Source organism: Diplodia corticola (assembly GCF_001883845.1).
Source record: "Diplodia corticola strain CBS 112549 chromosome Unknown scaffold8, whole genome shotgun sequence".
Taxonomy (NCBI): Eukaryota; Fungi; Ascomycota; class Dothideomycetes; order Botryosphaeriales; family Botryosphaeriaceae; genus Diplodia; species Diplodia corticola.
The window spans coordinates 456,481-471,010 of NW_017971487.1; the positions used below are offsets into that span (position 1 = coordinate 456,481).

Genomic DNA, 14,530 nt, shown 5'->3' on the forward strand with positions numbered 1-14,530 from the left:
CCGGAGCCGCTGCCACCGTCGCGCTCTTGGGGTGAGGTCGCACGCAAGCCCGCTGGCCGGCTACGCCTAGACGCACGTCGTCCACCGCAACCTCCACCGAGCGGGGCCCTTAGTGCCATGTGGGTGCTAGGCTCTTTCATTTTTTTCTTTCAATCGGCGTCATCGGAGTGTGGGACTCGCGGACCAAATTCGCTGCTCCACAGCGACCAGGGAAAAATAAAAAAGCGCGTGGTAACCAATATCGACAGGGCCCGGTAGCCACGGCTTTGGAGACACCGGTGCTCGGTAAGGACGCCCCTGACCAGCAGTGATGTGCGGGGAGGTAAATATCACGCAACGCACTGACGCTGCTGCCCCCATGCGTAGCAGCTTCCACCACCATGGGGCGCCTTGCAATTGAGCCCGTGACGAGCGTGGGGGATAAGGCACGTGTGGTCGTGCTGATTGATTGTGGCACGGCTTTCACCTCTCATCATCTCGCCATGCCCTGGTTCTGCCCTTGAGCTCCGTCATCGCTCTCGCCAAACTCCGCCAATGGGGCGCTCCATCACACCGCAAGCCTGCCTTCCATGACCTCGACCACGGCGCCGCTAAGTTGCACTGATTCAACCTCCCTCTCCGTCTTGCCCAGCGCGACCTGCACGCCTATCTCGCTCGTCCGTCCCATCTCCATCCCCTGCGTGATGCCGTACCTGAGCCTTTGCCCGGTCACGCCCTCTGCGAGCGATAAGAAGCAGGCCAGCGCGCTAGCGGCGGACCCTGTCGCCGGGTCCTCCAGCCCTCCTTCGATCATCCTTGTTCGAAGATTCCTGGTGCTGTCGGCCGAGTCTGGCAAACGAAAGTAAAAATACAGCGCTACAAACGACTGGTCCCAGTCTTTGTCCAGCGCTACGTCGACCGCGAACGCTCCTGGCACGGCCGCACTCAGCGTTGCCAGGCTGTCGACCTCGATGAGTGCGAATGTCATTCCCTTGACGATCGAAACCACGGGCATCTGCTCCGGCACCCGGGGCATCGTCGGCGAGAACAGCATCGCTATCGACGGCTGCATCTCGAGCAGACGAGGCCGAGACAGGGTCCCACGGTGGATGTGGACATTGTGGGGAATGTCCGCCGTAGCAGTTCCCTCAGTCGTGGAGTACTTGAGTCGGACTTCACCGGCCTTGGTGAGGAATTTGCCCTGAATCATTCCCGCGGCGTCGGCGTAACCAGGCATCTGGGAGAGGACAAGGCACGCCGCCCCGATGGTAGGGTGCCCCGCGAAGGGAATCTCCGCCGTCGTGATGAAGATGTCAATCTTCCATGTGGTTTCGCCGCCCTGGCGCTCGTGGAGAAAGACTGTCTCCGAGAAATTGAATTCCCTGGCGATGAGCAGCTTCTGCCCCTGGCTCAGTGCGACGTCGCCGGGGATTTGGACGACGGCAAGCGGGTTGCCGGCAAATCTTTGACGCGTGAAAACGTCAAGGGTGTGATATCGAAGGTGGGTCGCGGCCATAGGGGGCATTCCCAGGCCCGAGGACATGCTAGAGGACGCATCAGTAGCAGTACTGATCGCTGTGCTTGGCATCACCGTCGAAGTATTCAGCTGGTGGACAGCGCCGGATTGCTAATACGCCGCCGGTTCGGACGAACACCTCAACTCCATCCGGAAATCGCACGGACCTGTCCAGCCGTGTTGCCGGTAGTCGTGGAATGCTGCAGGATCGCAGAGGATAGGCAAGCGTGTGAGGTTGCGAAGGATGCCTCGTGCCACCTAGCCGACGGTCGTATGTGATGCAATTTTCGTGGCGGGGTATGCAGAGTGACTCAGCGGCGAGCCGCACAGCCGTCAACGGCCTTGGCCATCGGTGTGGGCGGTCAGGCCACGGCGTTCCCTCGATCAATCGGGGGAGCTGATGGCGCTCAGAACACCAGGGAGTCTCGTTGAATCGGCTGAGGTCTTCAGCTCGTGTCTCGTGCTCGCAATGCTGGAGGCAGTGCCAGGTGCCAAGGTCCCCTGAACGGCATTCCCGTCATGGCGTCACCGTTTTAAGCTTACCGTTACACAGGGCGTCTATCATCTGCGAGGCTGCCTCTTGACAGGCCGTCCTTTCGGCGGCTTCTGATTCGCGCGATGCCGGAAAAACGGTAGTTTTGGCTGTGTCACCTCCGCGACGAGCGACGGCAAGCGCAGCATTGATATTGACGGGTGGAGCGCTCGTCCTACCCTGCGTGCGGTGCCAGATAGGGCGTCAACGCCCACGCCCGTTTGGTGGTGCTGGCCGGGGCAACGCGCATAGGCAGACGTGCAGCTAGCGCTGGTTGGACAAGCTCCGAACATGCCCGTTTAGGAAGGCGACTCGAGGAACGAACGAACCTAGGCACGTTCACGGGCGGGCGAGGCGCGCCCAACGGCTTGCAGGCACGACGATTGGCAGCCCTGGGCGCACTGGGCACTTCCCCATGGACTGAGACCTCACCTCCTGGCCGGGACGGAATGGATACCAGCGGACCTTGCAATCGGGTTGCGCGGCCAGGTGTATCCGCGCCGCTGGAAAGTGGACGGCGGACGGCGGGCAAAAATAGAGAGCAGGTGCACGCCGTCGTACCAAGGCCCATATATCGATCCGCGACACCGGGCCTCTGATGCTCCGCGGTCTCGTGGCCTGGAGAGGTGCAGGTGGTTCCCCTGAGCCAGGCGTTGAGCGAGGCGATCACCGCCCACCGGCCATGGTGAAACGTGAAACTCTGCTGTTAGCGGGCTCCAGCAGGCGGCCACGGCGAGTCGTGGAGGCGACTGTCACGGATCAAACGCGGCATTTTAGCCTGCCAGCCCTGCGTGCGCCTAGCTCGCGGTGGTGGTGAGCCAGGCCGACTCGCGGCGCAGCGAGGGCGCGTCCCTTTCATTCGGCGGCCGGGCGCGGCGATGCGATGCGATGCGATACGAGTGAGGCTCCGAGGCTGCTCTGCAAGCCTGAGTCTGCGCTGATGAGCGGCGCAGGTACACGTAATGAACTGCGAGGCCCGTGAAAGGAAATAGAATCTGTGCAGCGTGGCCAACCCGCCGCACGCCGACCCGATCGACTCTAGTGCCCATCCGCGCAGCCGATGGCGCCCCCGGCTCGTCGCTCTGGGCCGCTGCAGGGGCGCGGTCGTTTGCAAGGCTTGCCTGACTCGCCCGTGATTGGCCGTCTGGGCCCTCCTCACGCGTGCAATAAACACAGGGTCGGCATAAAATCATCACATGTGGAGACTGGCCGCGGACGGACGCCGGGGCAGCCAGCGCGCGCGCCCGCACGGAGGCTCGCCGCCGTAGCAACAATAAGCAATAATACCTACCACCAGCATGCCAGCCGCCAGCGCCCAGCGCGTACGACGGCCGGGCAGCGCGCGACACAGCAGGCCAGCAGGCCAGCAGGCCAGCAGGCCCTAGAGTCGCGTCGAGCGCCGGCGAAAACGAGCTGCGCGCGGTGTGTGCGCTGCACTGCCGGGCGCGCGCGCGAGACGCAGCTGCAGCCGCAGTGGGCAGCGGCGCGGTGGCCCTCGCAGCCACGCTGCCAGCGACTCGAGCGCCGTGCGGCCGAGTCGCGCAGCACGCCGCACCGTTGGCCTGGGATCGCGCCGCGTGCGCTGGGTCGCCGGGCCCGATGTGTCGAGCGTGCGCGCCGGGGGTTTTCTTGTTTCTGACGCTTCCGGGCAGGGGTTTGGGCGTGGCCGGCGGCGGCGGGCGGCGGGCTGCAGCATGCCGGGCACGGATGTGCTAGCCATGCTCCCCGACAGACGAGTTAGCCCCGGTTCCTGTCAGTCGGAACCGCTGATCCCTTGATCCTTGGGCAAAAACGGGGCAGGCGTTGGCGGCGGCGCGGCATGCCTGCAACCTGCAGGTGCGAGGCTCTCGACTCTAACGGCCGGTTGCACAGTCGCTCCCCGTCGCTCCTCGTCGCGCTCAAAAGTCGCCTGCGCCCCGTCCGAACCTTGCCTCGCTTTTGCCTCCGCATTGATGCGACTCTTGCCATCAGCCCGCCGCTCATTACTACTACCACCTCGCCGGCCTGTCCCCGCCGCTCTCTCCAGCCCGCCGCCGCCGCCAGCACCGCGCACTCACCCCAGCACCATCCCGCCCGCTCCAGGTATGTAGACACGCCCCACCGCCGTGCAGACTCCGCCCTCTGCCGCGCGCCTGGCGCTTCGTGCGCTTGGACGTGCCACGAAGCCCCGCGACAGCACCACGTGCGGCCATGCCACTGCGCTGCGCTGCGCCTGCTCCTTGCGGCCGCTAGCCTACAACACAGACCTTTGCTGACCGTGGCTGCGCTTCCAGCTCCCTGAGCCGCCCGCACCCTCGCTTGTTTACCCACGTCACTACCCACGTCAAAAGCCTGTCTTGCCGCGGATGTTCTGATCCTCTCCCTCGCTCCCCCACCACTCCCCGGAACACCATGGCTTCCCAAAGAAACTCGTCCAAATCCCCCGTCGGCGCCGTCATGGCCAGCCAGGCCCACGGCCGCTCCCCTTCCGAACTCTCCATGGCCTCGGATCGCAAGCACGAAGACAACCTGATAGCCCAGCTCTACTCGCAAACCGAAGGAAAGGACCTCCCGCTGCGCACCATGTACATCCTCAACTGCGCCTCGCGAGGCCAGCACTCGCTCCCCCCCAACGCCAAGGGCATCGAGGGCGTCCCTGAATTCACCAGCATCCTGCAGACCGAAATGTCGCAGCTGCCCCTCCAGAGGACCTCGCTGCCCTATGTCTTCGTGCGCAAGTTTGTGAAGGAGACCTACTGCCAGGAAGAGCTCGGTCGTGTCAACTTCTCGCAGGCCCTCACCGCCCTCGACTACCTGAAGGACATTGAGATGCGTAGGCAAAAGATGGTCCAGGACATGTGGCAGAGGGTGGACATCGAGACCTGGGAGTCGATTGAAGAGAAGGTATCCCGGGACGAGGCCATCATCAGACTGTTCAACATTCTCAACCGCAAGGAGAAGTACCTTGGCGAGTTGTACGCCTGGCTCTACGTGCATCTCCGCCAGTGGGTATGTATACCTCATCACCACGATCCTCGACGACGGCAGATAGGCTGACCATCTCAGATTCTCGTTCACGAGATCAAGAACCAACCGTTCGACAAGCACAACTGCATGGCTATGCTGAACACACTCTGGCCCCCTATTCCCTCATCCGTCCCCGATGGCATCTCGAATGAGATTGTCCAGTCTCAGCGGAAAGACTTCTTCAAGACCATCAACTCGATTCCTGGCAGGGGCATGGCCGACATCGACCGCCTCATCATGGAGCAGGCCAAGGAGGGCCAAGCCAATGGCTGGTCCTGCACCGCACACATGATGAACAAGTATATGCAGAAGGCCGACGAGGTCATCGAGCTGGCAGAGACTATTCAGACCAGAGTTGACCTTGACACGTACGCGCCTCCTCGGACGCCGCTTCCCGAAATCCCCTCGTCCCCTTCGGTGGAGCACCTCCCTCCGCGCAAGGGACGCAAGCAGGTTGATTCGGGCGTCAGCTTCGGCTCTGCGATGACCAAGCGGCCGTCCACCAGTGGCAGTGATAGCTCCAACGGCAGCTTCTACAAGCAGCAGCTTAGCTCCTTTGAGTTTTCGGAGCCCAAGACTCCTACACGAGTCAGGATCAACAGAGTCCTGCACCGCTTGTCTCGCAAGAAGACGCACGGAGACTTGTCCACGCATGAAAAGGAGAAGGCCGAGAAGGCCGAGAAGGCCGACAAGCCCGAAACCGAGAAATCGAGGACGCTTCGCAAAATGAGGTCTTTGGGCGCTATCGCGCACGAGTTCAAGTACCGGAACATGAGCGGCGCGACTTTGACCGACTCTAGGCAGACTAGCGTCTCGGAGCCATTCAACGCCGAAGAGATGAAGCGTCAACGTATGGCCTACGAGGAAGCAAACCCAATTGGCCAGGCCATCTAAACACAAAAAGTCGGGAACCCGTACTGTCTTGGAGGCAGCTAGGCTGCATCTCACGAATCTCACGAACCGAAACGACTTTTTCTCCGGAACGTCCACGTATTCGGCGCCGGTCACTCACCCTCCTTCACATCACTCGACACCACACATCATCACCTTCCTTGTCATTTCTTTTCCGTTTTGATACCTGGCGCACATGGATCCGGACGGGTGGGCTGAAAAGCATGGATTGTTTTCCCGCAAGAAGCGGATTACAGAGCCTTCACAAGGCCGAATTTCCTTTTTGATTTCCTATTGTCACCACGGCTGCCGGCGCTTGGTAAATAAAAGGGAAGCCCTCGCGAGGCGCAAAATATCCTTTTTTTTGTTTCATCACCATGGGGGAGGGCGGTCTACGGAGTTTTGTTTGATCTGGTCTGATCTGGGACGGGGTCTTGGGGTATTTTGCACAGCTGGACGCTTTTGCTTCTTTGTCTATATTGAGCTCATTGGGATTGGTTTGAAGCGGGACTGGGGCAGTTTCAGGGGCAACGGTCACGGATTGGGCGGACGAGCAGGAGTCAACGGCCGGAACGGTACAGCTGGTCATGCAGATGGTCTGAAGACACGGCATGATGATGGGCAGCTTCAGGTTTGCCTGCATTGGAAGATTCTGGCAAGAAACGTCGCCTAATCCACGAAAGAGTAGTTTTAGTGTATGTTGTAGCACGGAAAGAAAGAGGAAATTCTTCAGCCAATATCCAGAACCCTGTCGCGTGCTGCTCGGGAGTTATTTCGACCATGCAGAAAGAAGCAAACATGGGTCCAGCACTCGTGCTCGACAGGCTCATGAGCGCACTCGAGCGATCAGCCAGGCAGCCCACCTTTGATGGACGATGGGCGACCGGAAAGCCGACCCAAATTTCGCGCAGAGTTCGCCGTTGACGCTGGCTTGGTCTTCTCGAATCCAGACAAACACCCCGGTCGATGCGAGATGTGTTCCCGAATCCTTCTGCCCGGGGGACCCGCACCCCCTGGTCGCCAATACTGCCCAAGGCGAGCCCGGCCAACCGTGCCCACGCACCTGCATCTCCTGTGCTCCTTTCCGGCCAGCCCGACACCCGCTGGGGTGACGTCCGATTGCATCACACTGCAACGGGGCGCAGCGAGATTCACGATACGCGCCGCAGGGGCCCCCCCGTCCACGCTCTTTTGATTACCTAGTCCCATATGAAGCACCCCTGCGGGCGCGAACGCCCCTCGTCCGGGACAGAGCCCGCCGGCCGCAAGAAAAAGCAAGGCTCGTCAGGGCTCCACAAGCCGTCAAGCCGGCAAGCCCGCGCGATCTGCCCGCCCCAACGTCCGCAACGCACGCCGCCCCCCTGCCTCGACTTCTCGTCACACCCGGCAGCCGTCCTCCCTCTGGCCTTTGCTCCTTCTGCTTCGGCTGAGCAATCTTGTTTCACCCGGCGACGCATGGCCACTGCCGCCGCCCACTGTCCGCGGCGGGCCCGGTGCGGTGCTGTTTCATGTCCTGCACCGCCGCCGTCTGCGGTTTGCATCCAACGGAGGCCGCGAATCTGTCGCAGCATCGGTACCTATCCTCATCAGCTGCTGGTTCGAGCGTCTTGGGACAGGCAGGCCGCGGCCCCCGTCCTGCGCTCGCTCGTCTGACGAGACGAATGATCGATGCGAGGGTTCGTTCGCAGGGTTCGCAGGGAACACGGCATGCATGGCAAAAGCCAACTCTCTACGGATCCGTACCTACTACTGCAGCAGGCATGAGTTCCGATTGCATCGCAACTACTAGTCGCCGATAGTGCAAACCCACGCACCCGGCACAGTTGCATTTGCCGACCGGCTGTCGATCTGCGATGCGCGCAAAACGTGGGCGCAGGGCTGTCGTGCTTTGTGCTGTGCGCATAAGGAGAAGTTTCTGGATGTGCAGATGGACGTAGGTATTAATTTGTCGGGCCTTCGTTGGTTTGTGGGCGGGATTGTGATCAGCGCCCACCGGCAGTTGGAGCCCACGAGCCTCCCCGTCACCGCCTGCATCCTTCAACGGCCGTTTTCTTTTCTTTCCACCCGTTCCACGTCGGGCTCTTCTTGCATGGTACATACCTATACGGTGCGGCTGAGTTTGAAATTGCGAGCGCAAGGCAGCGAGCCCGACGCACAGCGTACGCGAACTATCCGAGCCTATCCGAGCGGACGCTAGGCAATGCAAGCGTGTCGTTGAAGATGGCGGCTGGGCTAGCGGGTTGGCGTGAAATAGGCTTCGACGGATTGACATTACCGCTCGCCTCACGTCGGCTATCTTGACTCGCCTCTGCCTCCCCCGAGTCCCCAATCAGCCCCCCCACGTCCTCGCCCTTGGCGGCTGCGTATGCGCCATCAGCACGTTCGCGCCCGTCGCTCATAAAAACGCACGGGTGGCACCCTGTGGAAGGCTGATCGGGCTCTGGTCCCGCCAGCCGCGGAGAAATTAAAGCTCAGTCTCGCCCTTGGCTCCGACTCCGACACCCCCCCGGGACATTTGTAGATACACGACGGCTCGCACTTTGGAAGCTTCGACGGTATTGTCAGTGCATGCTTCTAAATCCGGAGCGGCAGTTGCCCTCGAACCCAAAGCACGCAATGATGCTTGATAACGAACCGCGACGCTGCGGCCGACCGCCTGTCCCGAAACGGAGATTGTCTTTTCCTAATCCGGACTCGTGAGAAGTGCTTCGCCCAACGTCAACCAAGCCTTTGCACACGATTCCGTCTTTTGCTTGCTGCGAATGCCGAGTTACGCTTCCAAGGCTCAAGCCTCTCGGAGCAAGACAAGCCTCTCGAAGCAAGAGGAAGCGCACGCCTTCAGTCAGATAATCATATCAATGCATTTACCATGACACGTAACAATAGACCTAAATAACGCCGAGATCATCCATCCAAAAGTCTAACAAATGCCGGGCATGTCGCCGAGGGGGAATAGGTAGTCGAACAACGAAGAGAAAGCGATCAAACGAATGACAACGCAACGTGAAACGTATGGGAGTGCGCCATTACCGACCGTTCGTCACCTTCTTCTGCTTTACCAACGCATCTTGTTGCTGCTTCTGCTGCTGCTGGGCTGCCTGATCCTGCTGCTGCCCGCCCATGGACGCCAGCCAGCTGGGCGGCGAGATGCCCGTCTGGTCGTTGATGGTGCTGAGCAGCGGGGGCAGGCTCTGGAACAGGTTCCTGATGGGCGCCGTGGGGTCGGCCGCCGCCTCGCCCTGGGCGCCCGTGTTCCAGACGTTGATCTTGGGCTGCAGGCCGTTGATGGCACGCGCGTTCTCGCGCGCGAGGTTCTCATATGTGCCGGTCTGGAGCATCATGTATTGCAGCAAGCCCGGAGGCCCGCCCAGAACCTTGGCCAGCTCGCCGTACGCCGCCGCCATCTCCTTCAGACCTTCGGCTTCCCGCTGGCGCGCGATGAAGGCCGCTTCGGCCTCCTTGGTCTGCGCATAGAAGTCGGCGTCGGCCTCCCGCTGGCGCTTGAGGTTCTCGGCGTCGGCCTCCCTGGTCACCTTGTAGTAGGCGGCGTCGGCGTCGACACGCTGCTGGTACTGCACGCCGTCGGCCGACTTCTCCTGGGCGTACAAGGCGGCATCGGCGCGCTGCTGGGCCGACTCGCGCTCGATCTTGGCCTTGGTCACCGTCGTCGCGCGCTGCCGCTCCAGCTCCATCTCCGCGCGCTTGCGCTCGAGGTCGCGCTGCAGCTCCGTGTCGCGGCTCTCGGCCGCGCGGTTGGCGTCGATGCGGGCCAGGTTGAGGCTCTGCTCGATTTCAATCTCCTTGGCCGTCAGCTTCGCGTCCGCCTGGGCCTTTTCGCCCTTGCGCTCCGTCTCCAGCACGGCCGTCGCGGCGTGGATCTTGGCGATCTCCTGCTTCGTCTTGCCCTGCTTCTCGGCCTCGCCGACCTCGCCGCGCATGCGCGCGTCCGCCACGTCCACCTTGGCCTGGTTGAGGGCACCCTCGTGCGCCTTGCGGCTCAAGTAGGCAAAATACTCGCTGCCGGGCGTGTCCTGCAGTTCCTTGACGTTGGCATTGTAGATCCTGCTTGACTGTCAACCAATCGCTTTCTCCACCCTTGGGAGACTCTCTTCCACTGACCTCAGGCCAAACTGATCCAGTTCGCTCTGCACGTTCTCAATCACCTTCTGCTTGAAGACCTTGCGGGCGGAGAAGAGCTCTTCCATGGTCATGGTCGACACGATGGATCGGGTCTCGCCCTCGATGACGCCCTTGACGATGTCCTGCACGTGACTGCGGCCGGCCTCGATGCTGCGTACGCCCTTGCCGTCAGACTCGCCGCTGAGGAGCACGGCATACTTGGTCATGGATGCGATTGTGTCCTCGGGTCCGATGGTGAAGACGGCAGGAAGCGAGAACTTGAGCTTTTCGACCGTCATGGCGGTCAGGGACATGGAAAAGTCGAAGGGCGTGACCGAGATGGTGATGTGCTTCTGGAGCGGATAGACGAAGGCCTTCTTCGCAATCCTGACCCCGTCAATACCAATGCCGGTAATGACGAGGTACGAGTTGGGGTCGGCCACATGATACCTGGTTGGAGCATGTTAGCATTCGAGGGTCTGGGGACGAAGGGAGCTTACCACGGCATCTTGACTAGTGGACTGATGGATTCTCCAAAGTGATATCGTTGAGAGGTTGCACGAAGATTGGGGATGGCGCCGCTTTATATATACGCACTCGTGTGGTAGCGAACGACGGTTCCGAACGCGGGCTGGGCTGATGCCCGTGGGGTTGGGATAGGCTCGCAGGCCCTGCATAGCCAACTTCGGTTCGGCTCTCAGCATTATTCCTCGTACGGGGCGATTCTTTGTCCCATGTCTACAGTGCCTCCGCTTCGTCGAGGGCTTCCAAGGCCGCCTAACCGCTCTTGGAATAGAGGCTAGCCGCTTCGGGCCTGGGGTGCCGTACAGCCCCATCCTTCGAGAGTCGATTGTCACCTGCTCAAAGCCCCAAGGCAGACATTACCGGCCTTTAAAAGCGCCCGGTGTGCTGTTGGTCTTCGGGATGCCGTGGTTCCCGTCTTGGGACCCGCAAGTCAGCCCTGGCCTGACCTCATATGACCGGCCTTATCCAAACACAGGTAGCCCTTGCTCAACATCAGTGTCCGTTTTAGCCGACAGCGCGACGCTCTAGTCTCCAGCAGGAGCTGCGCCTTGCCGCCCTGTTGCTGCCTGCGCTCCCGCCTGCATCCTCGCCCGAGGCAGTCTTGAATACCGCCTTCCCCACCGGCTGCCCGAAGCCAGTCACAGCTGCATGCGTGGAGTCAGCGCCAATTGTTTCGACCAACCAAGACTGCGGTATCGCCTCGTTGCGCGAATTTCCCCGCCTCATCACCACCCGCCATGTCGTCCGAGAAGTCCGATTTCCTCCCCCCGAGCTATGAACAATCTTTCCCAGATCGTCCGTCTGCAAGCGGCGGCCAGCACATCATCGACCACTTGACTAGTGTCCGAGCACAACACATGCGAGAAATCGTCGATGCTATCGTCTATCCCAGAATCGAGGAGCAGGCAATATATGGCATAGCGAACACGACAATAGCTCTGATTCCGTCCGATGCGGTGCCTGAGAAACCAGTCTCAGAATTCGGTAAGTCACCGGGATCCCTTGGCCTTCTCAGCCATCTGACGTGGCTAGACTTTGGTGATGCGAAAGGCAGCGTGGCTTTGGAACTGGTGGGCTTTGCTTCCGACGAGACAGTTCAACAGGTGCGCTTGAAGGGGCCGCTCAACAAAACACAGTTCTGGCATCAACCAGGAGTTGTCGAGGAGTTTCGGAGGACTTTGCAGGGTACGCTTGCAACGGCGCCGTTCGCCCCGGTCCCTACCCAAGACCAGCCAAGCTCTCCCGCTTCAGCATCGCCAGTCGATGTGTCCACTGCACCCAAAAGCCGAAAATTACTGAGGAAACAAGGCTTATCGGGTAGGACATCATCTGGCCAGAATGTTGAGCGCGCAGCCGAGACGGTAGCCGAGCAGCCTGCAAGTGGACTTCACGCCAGAGTAGCACTTGAGCAAATCTGCTTCCGGACCGTGTCCGACTTCGGGCTATACGAAACCATTGACCGGCCAGCCGTGGTTGTACGGGTTGTTGCCGGCCTTTGAAATGGGCGGGACAGGTCTGGGCATGATTATACGTTTTCCGACGAGCTTTGCAGTCATATTTTTCTTTTCTTTTCTTTTCTTTTCTTTTCTAGTGCATGTCTCAATGAGATTCCGGTCGATTGTTTGCCATGTGCGACAAGTATCTGCTGGAAGTAGATTGTGTAGGGTGCAATCGGCCTTCTCCAACAGCGCATGTGATATCGATGTTGGTGTATACGAATCGACTGTGACTGCTCTAAGTCCGTGTCTAATTTCAATCTGAACCTACGTCTACCAATAGACGAGAGGCTCTAGGTACCTGTCGTTTTCAGCAAGGCCCGCTATCATGGTCCTCATGTCCTCATTGATGCTCGTAGCTCCATCATTCATGTTCTCGTCCGGTACATGGCCCCAAGATTCGTATTACATGAACTTTTACGGGGGTTCAAGCACCAGGCATGCTGTCCAGGTGCCTGTAAGGCTTCAGGAAAGGGCTTCGATGTGTGCGGGACGTCATGTCTTTTCGGTTTCTTGCTGTTTCTTCTCGCCATTGGAGTCGAAACCGAGATTGTCGAGCTGACGGACAAGCTCGCTGATCCTAATAACTTTTTCGAATTGTTCGGGGAGCAGTGAATCGCCCTTGTCCTTCTTGTCCTTTAGCTCCCGGGCCTGACGCAGCTTCTTGGCCAGCTTCTTAGCCTCCTTCTCCCGTTCAGCTTCGGGGTCCTTTTGCTGCTCTGCGGGAGCAGCGGTGGGAGCAGCAGAAGACGTCTCCTCGGTGGGGTTTGGCTCGTTCTTGTCTCCGTCATCACCCTCACCAGCACCAGCGGCCGCCGCGGCCTTTTTGCGGGCCTCCCGTCTCTTTGCATTTTTGTTGGCAGAAGCACTCTGGGTCGCTGGTTTTGAGTCTGTGGAATCGGCGCCTGGAACACCCGCTTTGCCCCTGTCTCTCCATGCTTGGGCCGTCTTGCTCCTATAGACATCGATGTCCTCAGGAGGCCGGTAGCCAGGGCGGATGCGTATCTCCTTGCGGACCGAGCCGTCGGCACGGGTGGAAGAGGGAATGTGGCGCTCGCCGCTGGAAGAGGTGATGGCGCCAGAGCGGGAAGGCTTCTTCTCGTCGGAAGGCATTGCGAAGCTCAGGGTGGGCCGGGCCGGGATGGAGTGAGACGGCGGGAAAGTGCGGGCCAATATGTGAGCTGCGGCTCGATTCGACGGGCAATGTTCTCGAGGTGGCACAGTGATCAAGACCCGGGCAATTGCTGGCCTGGCGGGAGGGTGGTACGCGCGGAGCGGTGGTGAAGTGGGACTGATGTGAAGTTGCGCAGGAAAGCTCAGAAGCTCCGAAGGGACGGCGGCAGCCAATGGGGTCGCGGGCCTCGCTCGCCGCGCTTCGAGCCGATTCGCTTCTCCGGCGGCCTCCAGCGTCAACCTGCGATTCCACCTCAGCGCAACCACCACCGCCCCTCCGCACGCCCTCTCCGACCCTGCGCAGTCACAATGTCCGGCGTAAGTACCTCTGGCTGCCAAGCAACACCCTCTGCGCATGCAGCTGACGTGCCAATTGCAGATTGCCTCGTCCGTCTACAAGCAAGTTTTCTCGCGCTCCCGTACGCCCGCGACGCTCCCGCTAACCCCGGCCTCAGCTCCCTCATCAAGAGGAACTACGTCTTCTTGACCACCGTCTTCGTCGGCGCTTTTGCGGTCCAGATGTACGTTTGATGCGACGGTTGTGCGTTGGGAAGAGGAGCAGGCCGCTGATGGATGGGACAGGTCGTTCGACTCCGCCTCGGACAAGATCTGGGACAGCGTCAACAAGGGCGTAAGTGCCATGCTCGCGCCATCTGGGGAGAGGTTGCTGATGATTGGAGCAGCGCCAGTGGAAGGACATCAAGCACAAGTATGTCGAGGCCAGCGACGACGAGTAGGGGAGGCGTCTGTGGAGCATGGAGCAGGGCGAATCAAAAGAGCGTCAAGATATCCCCTTGGATTTGCTGAAGGGTGCACGCTGTACATTGTGTATAACACGCCTAGACCGGCCAACGATGATGGCCTGAAACGCATCCTTTTCTTTGTCCATCTCGGCAGTGCACCCCGGCTTCCGTGTAGATTCGACTGAGGAAGCCGCGGGAGAGTAGAGGCACCTGCTTGCACGGCTTTAGCCCTCGCATCTGTATCCGGACATGTTCTATCAAGCATCCACAGAGGAAGATTGGTTCGGACGTCTTCTTCCAACACCCATAAAGATGAGCTGTCTGAACGTGCATCTAAATGCGGATATCTTCTTCCAAAGCCCACACAAAAGGATTGCCGTGGGTCAGCTTCTTTCGTCATGCAGTGTGAAGGCGCGTGCTTGCTTTGGTGTGAAGTGCTTACATGAGGCACAAATGCTGTGACGCAAGTGGTCGGGTTGCCTCCGGAAGCGACTGAGCGCGACGGTCTCCGCGACCCACGCCGCCGCGCCGCGTTGACCTGCAGCCCGCA

At 60.3% G+C, this 14,530-nt stretch overlaps 6 protein-coding genes across 6 annotated transcripts; 3 read left to right on the forward strand and 3 right to left on the reverse strand.

Annotated features, from left to right (window-relative positions):
• Nucleotides 1–547: 547 nt before the first annotated feature.
• Nucleotides 548–1,567, reverse strand: BKCO1_8000154 (phenazine biosynthesis protein; the record flags this gene model as incomplete). Its single annotated transcript, XM_020279252.1, has 1 exon — nt 548–1,567. One exon carries the CDS (start codon nt 1,565–1,567, stop codon nt 548–550), a length of 1,020 nt encoding a protein of 339 aa, XP_020133447.1.
• Nucleotides 1,568–4,418: 2,851 nt separating this feature from the next.
• On the forward strand, nt 4,419–5,927 carry BKCO1_8000155 (uncharacterized protein; the record flags this gene model as incomplete). Its single annotated transcript, XM_020279253.1, has 2 exons — nt 4,419–5,015; nt 5,073–5,927. The coding sequence occupies 2 exons, from the start codon at nt 4,419–4,421 to the stop codon at nt 5,925–5,927; spliced, it is 1,452 nt and encodes a 483-aa protein (XP_020133460.1).
• A 3,023-nt stretch (nt 5,928–8,950) lies between these two features.
• BKCO1_8000156 (flotillin domain-containing protein) lies at nt 8,951–10,551 on the reverse strand (the record flags this gene model as incomplete). The annotated part of the gene is made up of 3 exons (XM_020279254.1): nt 8,951–9,986; nt 10,044–10,493; nt 10,544–10,551. The coding sequence occupies 3 exons, from the start codon at nt 10,549–10,551 to the stop codon at nt 8,951–8,953; spliced, it is 1,494 nt and encodes a 497-aa protein (XP_020133462.1).
• A 754-nt stretch (nt 10,552–11,305) lies between these two features.
• On the forward strand, nt 11,306–12,067 carry BKCO1_8000157 (uncharacterized protein; the record flags this gene model as incomplete). The annotated part of the gene is made up of 2 exons (XM_020279255.1): nt 11,306–11,552; nt 11,601–12,067. The coding sequence occupies 2 exons, from the start codon at nt 11,306–11,308 to the stop codon at nt 12,065–12,067; spliced, it is 714 nt and encodes a 237-aa protein (XP_020133461.1).
• A 492-nt stretch (nt 12,068–12,559) lies between these two features.
• BKCO1_8000158 (rna binding protein pym) lies at nt 12,560–13,177 on the reverse strand (the record flags this gene model as incomplete). Its single annotated transcript, XM_020279256.1, has 1 exon — nt 12,560–13,177. The coding sequence occupies one exon, from the start codon at nt 13,175–13,177 to the stop codon at nt 12,560–12,562; it is 618 nt and encodes a 205-aa protein (XP_020133366.1).
• Nucleotides 13,178–13,410: 233 nt separating this feature from the next.
• Nucleotides 13,411–13,974, forward strand: BKCO1_8000159 (ubiquinol-cytochrome c reductase; the record flags this gene model as incomplete). Its single annotated transcript, XM_020279257.1, has 4 exons — nt 13,411–13,555; nt 13,617–13,758; nt 13,820–13,868; nt 13,921–13,974. 4 exons carry the CDS (start codon nt 13,411–13,413, stop codon nt 13,972–13,974), a joined length of 390 nt encoding a protein of 129 aa, XP_020133369.1.
• Between the last annotated feature and the right edge of the window lie 556 nt (nt 13,975–14,530).